Genomic DNA, 14,416 nt, shown 5'->3' on the forward strand with positions numbered 1-14,416 from the left:
ATTGTTTCTGGCTCTGGCGTGCTGAGGGAATGTGATTCCCCTCGCCGGTGGCTAAGTCTTCAGTCGAGAGGTAAGATAGACAGGAATGGCCATGGTCTTTTGTATTCTAAAGTCGTAACGAATAGTGCATGTGAAATATCTGGAGGGAAAATTATTCCATGGAAGAACACTTCTCTCATTCACCCTCAGCTCTGCCAGAAGTCAGTCCCTTGACAAGTAAATGCTTTTTTAATAATCACTTCTCTTGTTTAGTTTGCTATTAATTGGTTATTTCCAGGTTTCACACTACATGTGAAAATGCATGGCTGGCCACTGATCAAGCTACATGGCCTTCCTTCAGGAATTTCTTTTTCCTGTTTTAATCTTCATTAACTGGGAGGAATTCACTGCAGTGGGAAGCGTAGGTGTGCTGGGCAGGGATGGTCTCCAGGCTGCGTCAGGATGTTTTCTGGAGTGGCTTTTGGTGTAGTTAGAGGGGCCCACCTCTGGATCCAGCTGCCCTAGCCTCGCTTTTCCCAGGACTGCAGATTCTGGGAGGTAGCACGGAGTGGCTCAGGTGGCCTGCTTCAGATCCCCGATTGCTGACGTCAGGCTCACACTATGCGGGCATCTAGGCAAACTAGTACATCATAAAAAGTTGAATCAAAAATGTAAACCATGTATGCTAAATGGTGACCTTTCATAAACTTTGAGAAAACATTCACAGAACCAACAATGTATGTATTTTATTATACATCTTAGATTTATACATTTCATATAGGCCTTTAAAGCTTCAATTAACAATTCAGTACAAAATAAAAAATTTATATATGCAGCAGTGGTTCTCGGGCCCTGCATTGGGAGAGTGGAGCAAGTCCTTCCCTAGCACACAGTATGTGATGAACGGAGCGGAATGGTCTGACTGCGCTGCCCTTGAGTGGATCTGCCAGTGAACAGCTTTAACAGGTAGGATATTGCTAACCGGAAAGAATGATAGTTGAAGTAAGTACAACTGTATTTTTTTCACATCTTTAAGACCTTGAGGATTACATCTCTCCTAATCGAGCTCCAGGATGAGCCGGTGAAGACCTTACTGTCCGTAAGCGGTGCAGTGCAGCGTCTGCCCAAGAACCACTGCCCAGGGCTATTCAATGTCCTCAGGCCGCACGGGATGCGGTAAGGGGATGATGGACTTCTTCTCTGTGTCCCTGGAGAGCGCTTTCCTCATGTCTGTCAGGAGGCAAACGAGTCATGTCAGCAGCCAGGCATCAAACCTGACATTCCCAGAAGGCCTGGTCCCTCCATCGCCTACTTTGATCAGATTCTGAAAGATTTGTAAGACTCCCAACTGCAAGACTATCACTAACCAAACCCCCAGTATTCAGCATACCTCACAAAGGTAGGCTAGACATTAAGATCAGATATTAAAACAAATGAGCATTTCAGCTGAGAGGCTGGCTGTAGCCCTTTGGGTGTCCTGTTAGGGCATCCACCAGCCAAGGGGCTTACCGTAGGCATCCTCATCGGGTTCCCCGTTGCTGGCTGAGTAGTACTCTATGACCGTCCTGTATACGCTGTAGCCCAGCTGCTTATACATGTTGACTGCAACTTGGTTAGACACTCTTACGAAGAGATCTACAAAAAATCCACCCTTTCTTAAGGGAAAAAAGAAAAGGAATGATGACTGTTTTAGCAAGCCAGTGTTACGTTTTATAAACATGTTTTTATAAAAAGAACATCTTAAAAAATATTTCTGTTACCTGGCTTTTTAACAAAGTATTTTATTTCTTAGTAGCCTATGTTCTCATCTTCCAGATCACTCACAGCATACTAGGTTCACTGGTAAGTACAAATGAGACTATGAAGTCAGTGTCCTGGTGGCTGTCACCCTCCGGGTCCCAAGACCATGACCACCTTGCAGTAGTTTACCTATCAGAATTTAGTTTCTCATGTAAACACAACTTTTCTCAGTATTGTGAACATCAGCTGTGTGTATGATTAGCACTTTGCCACGTTGTTGAGCATCCCACTGTTGAAGCTGTCCACGTCATTCCTACGCTCTGGTGCTGAGTACCTGTGGTGTAGTGTCTGAAGGCTACAGGTAGGGGTCCCTGCTGTGCACAGGGCGGGTGTGGCTGCCAACCTGCAGGGCACAGCCAAGCCTGTTCTATGTGATGGCATTGCCCATGTCTAGTTTCGTCCCCATCAATAGTTCCCCAACATTGCAATGATTAACACGGTTTCCACCATCAAGTTATAGAAATGCTCTTCTTACGTCACACTCAAAGGGCTTTTTAGTTTTGCTGCTGTGTCTAGGTTTGTAATAATCTGGACCGGACTTGGGTGTGGTAAGGAGTCCGCTCCCACCCCCTTCACCTGAAGTCTGTCCTTACAGGATCCTCCCACCAGTGTAGACCACTGTAATTAACCCAGTATAGTCTCGATTATGTCCTGGAGGGGAAATGGTTGTTGAATACCTTACCCTTTCTTGCCTGCCTTTGTCTGTGTTTAACCAAAAAAACTTTGACTACTACATTGAATCTGCTGACCAACTTTGTAATATTTCTTCAGATTAGGCAAGCCACTTAAAATTTTTGTACATCTCTAATGGAGGTCACACTGCTTATATTAGACATTTCTTAACCACATATCTTTTTAGTACCATTACAAACAGCATTTTTCTAAATTTACTATTTGTATACGGAAATAAATTACTCTTTATATTAACTTTACCTAGTAACTTTACCTAATAGTAAATCAAACGTTTGATTTCTCTGGTTTAGTTTTTTAAGACAAGGATGGGCTTGCAGCCTGCCTCTGCACTGCCTCAAGCTAAGACCCGTTTCTGTAATTCTCAAAGGCTGCTACGCGACACAGGCCTTAGATGGCCTACAAAGCCTTAACACAGGGATACTCGGAGTCCTTGAAAAATATAACAGAAAAATGTAAAAAAAACAAAACTTGGAAATCAGGTGTGCTTTTTCCCTAATGCGTAGTAATTTACTAGCTCACTTCTGAAGTGAGATCTCCCTTGAGAATGATTTGTCTAATCTTGTTAGTTTTTGTTATGTTTATTTTTAAATCCATCTGATGGGCACACGCAGGGATCCTTTTTTTACTCCGGTAACAATCACCCAACTATAACATAAATGTTTAATGCAACTGTGTAAATTTTAAAAGTTACAAATGTAAGTTATGACCAAACTTTGATTCTTCTTTCCTGTACATACTAGTCCAGCTCTCGGTCTGTAACCAGCATCGCCAGCATGCTGCTGTGACTGCTGACACTGCCCACCATCGGCAGAGCACATGCTTTTTGTTTCTCCAATTTAAAATTTCCTTGGTTGTCTTGATCTTTATCATTCATTTTCTCCTCCACTTTGGAAATTATACATCACTTTAATAGTAATGCAGATACTTAAGTGTGCAGTGTTTGTATAAAAGTATATCTAACAAATCATCCTAAAAGACCTTTAGAAATGAAAAGGGACAGGCCCGGCAGCGTGGCCTAGCGGCTAAAGTCCTCGCCTTGAACACCCCAGGATCCCATATGGGTGCCGGTTCTAATCCCGGCAGTTCCACTTCCCTTCCAGCTCCCGGCTTGTGGCCTGGGAAAGCAGTCGAGGACGGCCCAAAGCTTTGGGACCCTGCACCCATGTAGGATACCCGGAAGAAGTTCCTGGCTGCTGGCTTCGGATCGGCATAGCATCACTTGGGGAGTGAATCATTGGACGGAAGATCTCTCTCCTTGTGTCTCCTCCTCTCTGTATATCTGACTTTCACAATAAATAAGTCTTTTTAAAAAAAAAGGGACGAGAGTGTCCTGGTTTTCTACTCACAGTGCATGGTCACAGATGGTTAGAACCTATTTTCAATGAAGTATGTCACTAATAAATGTGCACCTTACTAGGAATCCACTTCCCCTCCTTACTCTGAAGCAAACACTACCTCATGAGCTTCTCTTTTACCTGTAACTTGGCTCACAGATGATACTACTTGGAAACTTAGCCCCTAAGAGCCATTTTCTCTCTTCCACTACGATAGAGAAATAGACAACTGGTCCAACTGGTGCCCTTCCCTTATCTGTCACTTCCGAATGACAGATGGGAGAAGCCTCTGTTTTAAACCCTGTACACCCTTCCACTCACGCTGTGCCATGAAAGTCACAGTTCCTACCCTACACTGAGGTACTGCCAACTATTTTAAATGTTTAGGGAAAACAGATATTTAAAAACTAAAGTAGTTCAACATATGTTACATTTCATGAGAATATTTTTATGAAGCTGGACTTCTGACAGTTGCAGTCATTGAAAATGGGTGATCTGTGATGGCAAAACCCTAACAGCTACTGGGTAATGCCACCATTCCCCATCTGGGGCCCGAGCAGCCCCATCCTGAGAACTGTGCGTCAGGAAGGCTGCAGATGGAGTTCCTGTCCACTGCTACACATGACAGCTGGTCAGCCTCAAGAGAAGAAATGTACCTGTCCACCACAAAATCCCAAAGGGTCAGGGTTCACAATCATTACGTCTTTTTATAAAAATGAACGCTATCTTACCTTTCCGAAATCTCTTCTAGTAGCTCCATGAGTTTAGCAGCCAACCCAAGGCGTCGAAATTCTGGGGCAACAGACAGAGCTGTGACATGTCCGTGCCACTCTTCCCTAGCCACTGAGCCTTCCGCTTTACCCATAACTGCCAAAAGAAAGACATTCAGTAGTTACACTGATGAACCCCAACATGCAGAACTACTGTTTTAGTTACCTTTATACTTAAAAAAGTCTGAACTGTCAGCACCTAGGCCATCCAGTCAGGGTAATGCTTTTATTTACATGCAGGTGAACTGCTACGTATCAGTGCTAGAATCAGTTAAGGTTTAGAAAAATAATCAAAAAAATTTTAATAAACCCAGAGCACACACTGCACGTCACTTGGGATGTGTGTTTGCAAATAGATAACTGAGTTCGTTTATGGTTCAAGTTGTTGGCAAGGCTAATTCAGTGAAGGTATCATTCCCTCACCATGTACCAAATACACCAGGTAGTCATTCTGACACAGAATGGTCGAAAACAGCAAGACCTAGGTTTTGGTTCCATGACATAGCCTGTGCCTGCAACTAAAGCTGAATAACAAAAATGAGACATTCGGATTATCCAGTTCTGCAGTCTAAACACTCAGACGGAAACCTATATTAATATCTTAAACCTATCACCAAGCTTGGTTAATAAAGACTCCTTAACAAACCTTAAAAATCTTAAAACCACCCACCAGAAATTATCGATGGCACGACACTTACTGTAACCCATTAACTCTCCTCCAGGTGCCTCTGCAACGATGAAATACTCTGGCCAGTGGGCCAGGTACTGCAGGTAGAAAGGAATCCCATACTAGAATCCTGTTAAGGAGTGAAATACAGGCAGCAAAAAGTTCCTCATCATAGAAATATTTTGAAACAACTTTCCCATAGAGAGGACATTGTTGCTTTATCCATATGCAATATTTGTTAGCCAGAGCTTTTAACCAAGTCACGTAGACACAAGGCCCAGTACAGACCAGGACTATCTGATGGGAGGCCCCGCCCACTCACGCTGTAGCCAAACCACTTACGTGCGGGTGGACACAGGACCTCCCAATGCCTGTGGATGGCATGTTCCAGGCTCACCGGGACTGGGCAGCCACACAGCAGTTTGGACCTGAGATTCAACTGTATTACATCCTGGCTCCATTACCAGTGCCCATCTCCTGCTAAAGTGCACCTGAACGGCTCCTTTTGTGGGAGGCCCAGCCTGGGGTTCCCAGCTCCTGGTTTCTGCGTCGCCCAGCCTCACTTGGTGTGGACACTTGGGGCATGAACCAGTGGAAGAGCGCTCTCTCCAACTTCACAGTTGAAGTCTTCCTAGAGGCAACTCAATGACTCAGTTTTTCCTGTCCATGATTGAAATTCACTATTTCTAGAAACACAGATAAAGCTGAAAAAAGGAATTTTGTCACGTTTAAATGCCTGATTTCGCTCATTACCTACTCCGCAGTCTTAGAGTGTCCTTCCATGTACTCATGCCAGTGTTTCTTCCTAGTCTAAGATTTCTGATGCAAGTTTCTAAGGAGACTATTGGGCATGTTTTGTTTTGTTTTGTTTTTTTTAAAGATTTATTTATTTATTGGAAAGCCAGATATACAGAGAGGAGGAGAGACAGGAAGATCTTCCGTCTGATGATTCACTCCCCAGGTGGCTGCAACGGCTGGAGCTGAGCCAATCCGAAGCCAGGAGCCTCTTCCGGGTATCCTACATGGGTGCAGGGTCCCAAGGCTTTGGGCCGTCCTCAACTGCTTTCCCAGGCCACAAGCAGCGAGCTGGATGGGAAGTGGAGCTGCCAGGACTAGAACCGGCGCCCATATGGGATCCCAGTACGTTCAAGGCAAGGACTTTAGCTGCTAGGCCACGCTGCTGGGCCCGGGCATGTTTAAAAACTTGTTCCTGCAAAACCTGATTTGTGTTAATATTTTTAAATCCGCTGACAGTTGATTTTTCAGAATTCCTTGAACATAACCCTAATGTGGCCAGCTGCCATTCTGTCACTCAAACATGACACATACCTCCCTCTGCCTAATTACCAGGTCATTTCCAAATATGGGCTCTCCTGGATCCTGGGACGTTATCAAATCTGCAAACCCCTGCGGTAACACTATGGCATGTGCCAATAAGCTGCTGTCTGCTGAGCAGCATCCCATGTTGGCAATGGTTCGAGTGAAGCCTGCTCTAATTTCAATCTGGCTCCTTGCTAATGCACCCAGGCAGACAACGCAGGATGGTGCAGTCCCGGGGCCCTGCGCGCACGGACGAGACCCAGAGGGAGCTCGTGCGTTTGACCTGGACCAGGCTGGTAACTGTGGACACTTGGTGAGTGAACCAGCAGGTACAGGTCTCTTTCCCTCCTCTGCCTTTCCAATAAATGTTTTAAAAACAAAAAACTTTACACAGAAATATCAGCAATTGGTCATAATTATAAAAGTACAAATGGAGACCTCTGCTTTTCCACTTGACTTTTACTAAGCAGTCGCTCCCTAGCTCTCTGTACTGAATCTCCACTACATAGCACTCTCTTGCCTGCTGAGACAGTTTACGTCTTGAGCCGAGTGTCTGGACTATTTCCACTTGCTCAAGAAACTTAGGCTTTCACAAGTAAAGCTGATTTCACTATTCCCTGTTGTGTGTAAATGTTGCTCTATAACTTCCGATATTGTAACTCCCCTGCAATTATCAACTTTTGTGATGATGTAGCTCGGGGGTTGACAAGCTTTCTGTGTAAGGGGCTAGATGGGAAATAGCTCCGCTTTGAGAAACAGATGGGGTTTACCGCAACTACTCAAAGGTGTGAAAACAACTGACAGCATATAAGCTAACCAGCAGGAGGTATCCCAATAAAATCTTACAGAAACGGGCAGGAGGCCACATTTCTCACCCTGACACTGACTGTCTTATTTCAGCTTCCAGGGAAAAGTGCCGGCACTACAGTCCCCAGGGCCTTCAGGAGGCTGCGCAGTGTGGGACCTTCCTAGCACCTTATGACAATCCTGTCTCACTTCACCATCAGCAGCAGGGAATTTGGTCATTTTGTTCCTTAACTCTGGGTAACAGGTTAAATATGGCATTTCATTTTGGTTTAAATTCACGTCTTGACTGATGAGACAGGACATACTGGAATTCACTAGGCTCCTCTATGCCTTTGGTTTTACAAGAACCCTCCTGCAAAGGACATGGAACATAACTCAGAAATCCAACGCTGTGTAGTACCCACCCCACACCCCTTTTTTTTTAGAGCTTTATCTATTTGAAAGAGTTACACAGATAAAGCTCTCCTACCTGCTGGTTCGCTCCCTAGACAGCTCCAACAGCCAGGAGCTTCCTCCAGGTCTCCAGATGGGTGGCAGGGGCCCACACACTTGGGAGCTGGAGCAGAAATGGGGCCACAAGGAGGGGGCACCCCTGTGGGATTTTGGCAGTGCAGGTGGTGGCTTTCCCCACTGCATCACGACAGCAGCCCTAACACTGTTTAAGCCACTGAAGATATTAAACATGCCTGTTATGGTAGCACAACCCACTGTACACATCTTTGCCTATTTTCAGATAATGACAGGTAACTGTTACCCCAAATCTTTACTCCAGATAAGACGAGGTAGGTGGGGCACCAGACAAAAGCTGGTCAGGAGAACCAGGAGGATCCCACACTGTTTCCCAACAGCACGGGTAAGAGAGTGGGCCACTCCGTCTCCCCTGCTGATCCAGCCATCACCCACACGGGCGTGACGCTGGCAGCCTGGGTCAGGAGGCTCAGGGCCGCCCTGGACTGGCACCAGCTGCTGGTGACTTCATGGAATGCCCTCGGGCCCTGGGCAGCTCTGTGTCCTGTCCAGCCATGCGAATCCCCAAGGGGGCAGGGCTGGCACGCCAGGACCCATGCGGGATTATTCCATCAACAGTGTCAGGCAGATTTAAGACAACTTCTGTCCTCAGTTGCTCCTTTGTTTTCATTCCTTACAATGTTGATCACATTTCCCAGCTCCAAGTCTTTGTTTTTTCCCTTTTGTTTCTCCATTTATTTACTTAGTAAATTGTTTTTAGAAAAGGATACAGTTTCTGTAAGTGGATCCAAGTTACTAAAAGAAAAAACAAAAACGTTAATAGTAAGTAAAGTTTACAAAAAACAGTCTGAATGTGAACTTAAAATGATATACCACAAGAGGAAAGTGCTTAGCCTACGACTTTAAAACCACCTTTGGGGTGAGGAAAACCCAGCTGCCAGTGGCCACAGTGAGCTGTGACAGCAGTTACAGAGCTGGCTGGACTCTCCATCTAACTGCACATCTACAGCTAACACGCCTGCAGCAGAACATTCTGGCGTCTAAGCAGCAATGGATTGTCAGCAGCACTCGGGACCACTGAGGCAGCCTTCCCCCAGCAGGTCTCAGAAGCTCGCTGCAGCTCCCACCCACTGGAAATGTGGGTACTTGTTGCTGTCCAGCAGCAAAGGAATTGGTGCACGGAGCCAATAATGACACGCGTGGACTCTGACTGATGGTGCCATTTATTAGTGGCATCAGACTTTATAGACAGAGGGTCGAATAGGATAAGGGAGGAGGTATTGAGCTTATCAACAAAACCAACAAAACCCATTATTCTCACACCCTTGTTTGGAACTCTTGTTTTGTATATTCCACCATGTGTTCTCATTCGCATGCTGTCCACTCAGTTGTTCTCATACAAAGGATATCTAATCAGTCACACAGCATCCATCTAGTTGTTCTCATACAGATTTTATCCTATCAACAGTCATCCTGTGCTCGCTGACCTCCTAGGGTCACCGTGTGCTTCTACAGGTCCCCCACCAGTTTGTTCTCCCCTTCGCTCTCCTACACTCTGTATCGTCTCACTCTCCAGCCAGGCTGTGATGCGATGGATCCCCCGTCCTGTTCAGGTCAGGGAAGCAGCATCTGGGGACCCAGGAGCAGCAGGACTCCCCACCCCCGGGCCCCTCTCTGCCCAATCCTGCTCCAGGACCTGCAGCCACGCAGCCAGCCACAGGCACATCTCTAGTCCAGCGCTAACTTGCTGGTTTCACAACACTTTCAGTGCAAAGTTCACACATGTCCCCCAAGTAATATGTGGGTTCTATATTTTTTAATATTTAAATAATATTTAAAAGTAATTACATGTCAACATGAATCTGAAAAATCACTGTTATTTCCAGAAAGTTCACAATGGCATAAATTTTTTTTAAAGATTTATCTTTATTATTTTTTCATTGGAAAGGCGGATATACAGAGAAGAGAGACAGAGAGGAAGATCTTCCATCCGATGATTCACCCCCCCAAGTGAGCACAATGGCCGATGCTATGCCGATCCGAAGCCAGGAGCCTCTTCCGGGTCTCCCACGCGGGTGCAGGGTCCCAAAGCTTTGGGCTGTCCTCGACTGCTTTCCCGGGCAACAGGCAGGGAGCTGGAAGGGAAGCAGGGCTGCCAGGATCAGAACCAGCGCCCATATGGGATCCCAGGCGTGCAAGGCGAGGACCTTAACCACTTGCGCCACCGCACCGGGCCCATGGCATAATTTTTAAACAAATTTTGCAAGGTCTGGAAGATAGCTGGATTCTCAAGCACGTGTGTGTGTGTGTGTGTGTGTGTGTGTGTGTGTGTGTGTGTGTGTGTGTGTGGTGTGTGATCACAGATCTGAACAATACCATTGTGGTGAGAGAAAAAAAATAAAAATCCTTAGTGTTCCAGTGAAAATGGCTGTCACCTCCAGAGTGCCCACAGAGACCCTTGGGGAGCCGTGCTGAGCCTGACCTACAGCTGGGGAGCCCTGAACCCGCAGGCCTGCACTCTCCCTCACGTCTCCGTGCCCACCTTGCATCGTCTCTGCTCACCTCTGCTCCTGCACAGGCCCCCATCTCCATTCAGCGGCCTCCTACTGCGGCATGAAGGAAGCAGTATACACCCCCCCCAACCCACCCCGCCCCAAGCACCTGCAGCCCCTCCTCCTCTCCCTTCAGCACCCAGGACCCTGCTACACCTCTCCCTTACACCTGCACCTTGGGAGAAACGTCTAGGTACACTGCACACACAGCCAGCAGCGCTGGTGACACACTCCCCGCACCGGCACTCTTCACTCAGCTCAGTGGTCGCCGCACGCAGGCAGCTCCTCGGCCTGGGCCTGGCTGAGCCAGCTGTCATCCTGGAGCCCCTTCAGCCTGCACTCACCCCACCACCAATGTCACCCACCTGTCACCTGTCTCATCCACATGGTGATGCCTTCCCCCGATTTCTGTGTTAACCCAGGCCCCTCTCCCCACATACACACACCCACACGCATCTCTGACCCCTGTACTGGGGCAGCTCAAGGCCACTGGCAGACAGCCACCCCTCGGGCCTACGCATCATTCTGATCGCGTGGCGTCTTCTGCAGCCCAGCGCGCTGCCACCTCCTGCACGTGGGGCTCCCCTGCCCAGGGTCCACGGGACTCGCTCTCACTTCTAGGTTTTTCTGTAATGATCCTGTCCCAGAACACGCAGCATAAATCTCCCACTTCCCTTGCTTGCTCTGTCTGTCCTCTGGGCGCAGCACCAAGTTCCACAAGCTGCATCCACCTGTTTCCCTTCCAGAATGGCCGCCCCACCACGGCGCCAGCATTGGTCTCAGCAACACCACACAGCTGGCACTCGTCTTCTCCCTTAAAGAGCTGCTCGCTGTCCTACGGCCACGGCTCCTTTCACTTCCTACTAACCGGAGTGACTTGCAGAATCTTCTACCCACACAGCGTAGTCAAAGAAGCAGGAGGAGAAGGGGGATCCCCACTGGGTATATGATGGGGCCTTAAAAATGCCTAACAATCCTAAACCCCACTGTTGTGTTCAGGTGCGTTCTCCCTCCACCCTATTCATCTTCTGCAACTGTCACCCCGTCCCGGATCTTCAGGTCAAACCTGTATGACATGTGTATCATCAAACCTCAACTGGCTCTTTCCGTGCACAAGCCCTCATCTCAGCTCCTGCCCCCCAGGTGGTGCAGCTGACCAGTGAACTCCCCTGCCTGCCTCCGAGGTCACAGGGCAGGTGGGTACACACCCCCCAAAACTGCTTCTCCAACAACCAACTATAGGCAGCTCCAAAACGCTGCCAGAGACCAGATCTTTATAGAAGCACCACTGCTCTGATTCGATGCTGACTGTTCTGGACAGTGAGCCTGCCGAGCTCGGATGTCTTAACAGCGCCCAACCCCAACACAAGAATCGAGTATTTCTATTGTGCGGCCTGCACTGTGGTGTGGCAAGTTAAACCTCTGCCTCCAGTGCCAGCATCCCACTTGGGCACCTGTTTAAGCCCCGCCCACTCCGCTTCTAATCCAGCTCCCAGCTGGTGCACCTGGGACAGCAGAAGCAGCAGCTGGCCCAAGTACTGGAGCCCCTGCAGCTACTTGGGGAGAACTGAATGGAGTTGCAGGCTCCTGGTTTCAGCCTGGCTCTCAGCCACGGTCAAGGTAGTCATCTGGGAAGTGAACCAGCAGATGGAGGACCCCTCTCTCTACCGACCCCACATTTCACATCAATACATAATGGAGTCTCCCCACCCAGTCCCAACTCAGGGCTGCACCACCTGGGAACCCTTGGGTTTACTCGCCCACAGAACGGGATAATGGCATCTCACAGGCCAGGTGCAGGTGGGGGGACCGGGAGCGGTCAACGCGCGGCACCTGGGCCACGCTGCGGTCAGGGCTTCCCCCAGGCCTCTCCCCTGCAGGATCCCGTTCTGACCCGTCCCCGCAGCTGGCTGGGCCGGCGCTGACCGCACGCCCCTCCGGCCTCGGACACCAGGGCCGGGCCCGCTCGGGCGCCTCGGCGACTCTGCACCTGCTGCTCCGCTGCCCGTCAAGGACAGGCGTCTCCTGCGACAGCCAGGACCTGGGGGTCGTGAGGGGAAGAGGCTGAGCTCTGTCCACCTGTCCAGAAAAGCTGCCCGAGTATCTCCCTTGAAAAAGCAACGCCGCTGCCTGCGAGGTGCGGCCCGGTCTGCGCTCAACACTGTTACCCGGCGCGGACACCAAGTGGACGCGGCCGCCGCCCCGGTCCCTTTGGGGGGCAGCGGACACCCCGGGCCAAGGTCGCCAGCGGCGCCCCCGGGGCCCATCGCCGCCGCCCCGCCGGAGCCCCGGCCGCGCTCACTCACATGTTGTTGAAGCGGAACAGGTCATCGCAGGTGAAGGCCCGCAGCGTGGTCATCGCGCCGTCGCCTCCCCGGCTCCCGCAGTCCGCGCGCCCTGACCCGAGCGGCCGCCCCGCCGGAAGTCTTCCGCCCCGAGCGCCCTGGGGTGGGGCGGCTAAGGGAAACGATGTGCTTCCGGGTCTCCCGGCTCCACGGCGGGCACAGCTCCCTCTGGCGGCCGGAGTTGGGTATTACCGGCCCATTACTTTAGGGGTTCTGACCTCCGCACCCCATCCATGCAAGGGAGAGCCCTAGGGGCGGCCAGAGGAGAAGAAAGCTAGCGGGGACCCGCAACCCAAGGCAGAAAAGCGAGCTTCTCAGCCACGCGGGTGCTGCGTATTAAACCAGGAAGGGGTGGGTAGAGAGCAAGGCGAGAATCACCACCCCCCAGCAGCCCATCCTAGCTCTGAAAAGCACGGTTGTAACATAAAGCACGTTTTAAAACTTGGAGACAGAGGCCCAGCGCCAGTGTTCCATATCGAAGCAGATTCGAGTCCCGGCTGTTCCACTTTGCATCCAGCTCCCTGCTAATGCTAGCCTAGCAACTAAAGTCCTCGCCTTGAACGTGCCAGGATCCCATATGGGGACCGGTTCTAACCCCGGCAGCCCTGCTTCCCAACCAGCTCCCTGCTTGTGGCCTGGGAAAGCAGTTGAGGATAGCCCAAAGCCTTGGGACCCTGCACCTGCATGGGAGACCCGGAAGAACTCCTGGCTCCTGGCTTCGGATTGGGTGGCTCTGGCCATTGTGGTCACTTTGCGAGTGAGCCATCAGACAGAAGATCTTCCTCTCTGTATGTCTGACTTTGCAATAAAAATAAATATATTTTTTTAATTGCATCCTTCAGTCACACAGCCTGCAGCATGACGGCCTACACAGACTCAGTCTCCTGCCCCCAGAGCTCTTGCCCTTCACCCTCTTGCTGGGTGACCCCTGGACACACAAAGCAAGTAACTCAACCAACGGAGGCCTGTCCTGAAAGACCCTGACATCTCGAACTCACCGAGGTCCCAGATTGCTCCACGCGAGGCTTACGTGAGGACAAGAGAAAGCAGATAGTTGAGACAGAGGGGACCCCCGACTGCAAGAACCTCCCAGCCTGAGCTGAGCTCTAGACGCTGTTTCTGAAACACCCCCTGCAATGCCTGAGCAGTGAGGGTCCCGCAGCGCCCCAAGCTCACAGCTGCAGGTGGCACAATGTGACTCCATGGGTCCACCTCCTACCTGACTAGAGTTTAGAAAGGGACCTTGATTAACAGGCTCACCTCAGCACAATGCACTGCACATGGGCAACGTGAAACGCTCCTTGTCAAGAGAGGTAAAATGTTGCTGTGTCTTAAGTAGAAAAAAGGACACCTGTCAGAGATGGGCACTCAGCCCTTCCAAGGTGGCAGCAGTAAAGAGAGCGGACAGCCGGTTCCAGGGCGCATGCGCAGCACTCGGGGCCCCCCAGGGAAGGCTGGCAGGTGTTTGCAGAGAGGTGAGACAGTGGCTAGTGGCCACGGAACAGGACTCCCCCCAACCCGCTGACCATACAGCACAACACATTCATGTCACTACCACCGAGAGTCATTGCCCTTCCTGTCCTGTGTCACCTGCTCAGGGAGAGAGCTCCAGGACCAGAAGGCAGGGAAGCCCGGAGGACACTAGCAGTCTCCACCTTTCACTCTGTAACTCTTTCAAATA

General features: G+C 49.8%; 1 protein-coding gene across 3 annotated transcripts; it reads right to left on the bottom strand.

Moving 5' to 3' along the window:
- Positions 1 to 699: 699 nt before the first annotated feature.
- On the bottom strand, positions 700 to 12,825 carry NAA20 (N-alpha-acetyltransferase 20, NatB catalytic subunit). Of its 3 annotated transcripts, XM_040981782.1 has the most exons (7): positions 12,697 to 12,796; positions 12,147 to 12,431; positions 8,609 to 8,633; positions 5,275 to 5,365; positions 4,538 to 4,673; positions 1,489 to 1,634; positions 700 to 1,209 (listed from the first exon to the last, which is right to left on the bottom strand). In XM_040981782.1, the coding sequence occupies exons 1-7, from the start codon at positions 12,747 to 12,749 to the stop codon at positions 1,124 to 1,126; spliced, it is 822 nt and encodes a 273-aa protein (XP_040837716.1). In that variant the 5' UTR covers positions 12,750 to 12,796; the 3' UTR covers positions 700 to 1,123. The 3 variants fall into 3 exon arrangements, with proteins under 3 accessions (XP_040837716.1, XP_040837717.1, XP_040837719.1); XM_040981783.1 differs by lacking the exon at positions 12,147 to 12,431 and having other exon boundaries at positions 12,697 to 12,825; XM_040981785.1 differs by lacking the exons at positions 1,489 to 1,634; positions 12,147 to 12,431.
- Positions 12,826 to 14,416: the final 1,591 nt, after the last annotated feature.

Source organism: Ochotona curzoniae, unplaced genomic scaffold (genome assembly GCF_017591425.1).
Source record: "Ochotona curzoniae isolate NIBS_2020 unplaced genomic scaffold, NIBS_Ocur_1.0 contig_3520, whole genome shotgun sequence".
In the NCBI taxonomy this organism is placed as follows: Eukaryota; Metazoa; Chordata; class Mammalia; order Lagomorpha; family Ochotonidae; genus Ochotona; species Ochotona curzoniae.

What these genes read in the sequence shown, in the direction of transcription:
- NAA20 (XM_040981782.1), bottom strand. Translation starts at nt 12,749, where the DNA reads ATGACCACGCTGCGGGCCTTCACCTGCGATGACCTGTTCCGCTTCAAC. An exon ending in CTGTTCCGCTTCAACAACAT is followed by an intron (nt 12,432 to 12,696) that starts GTGAGTGAGCGC and finishes CACGACCCCCAG; the next exon opens with GTCCTGGCTGTCGCAGGAGA. An exon ending in TTATCCCGTTCTGTGGGCGA is followed by an intron (nt 8,634 to 12,146) that starts GTAAACCCAAGG and finishes TTTTTCTTTTAG; the next exon opens with TAACTTGGATCCACTTACAG.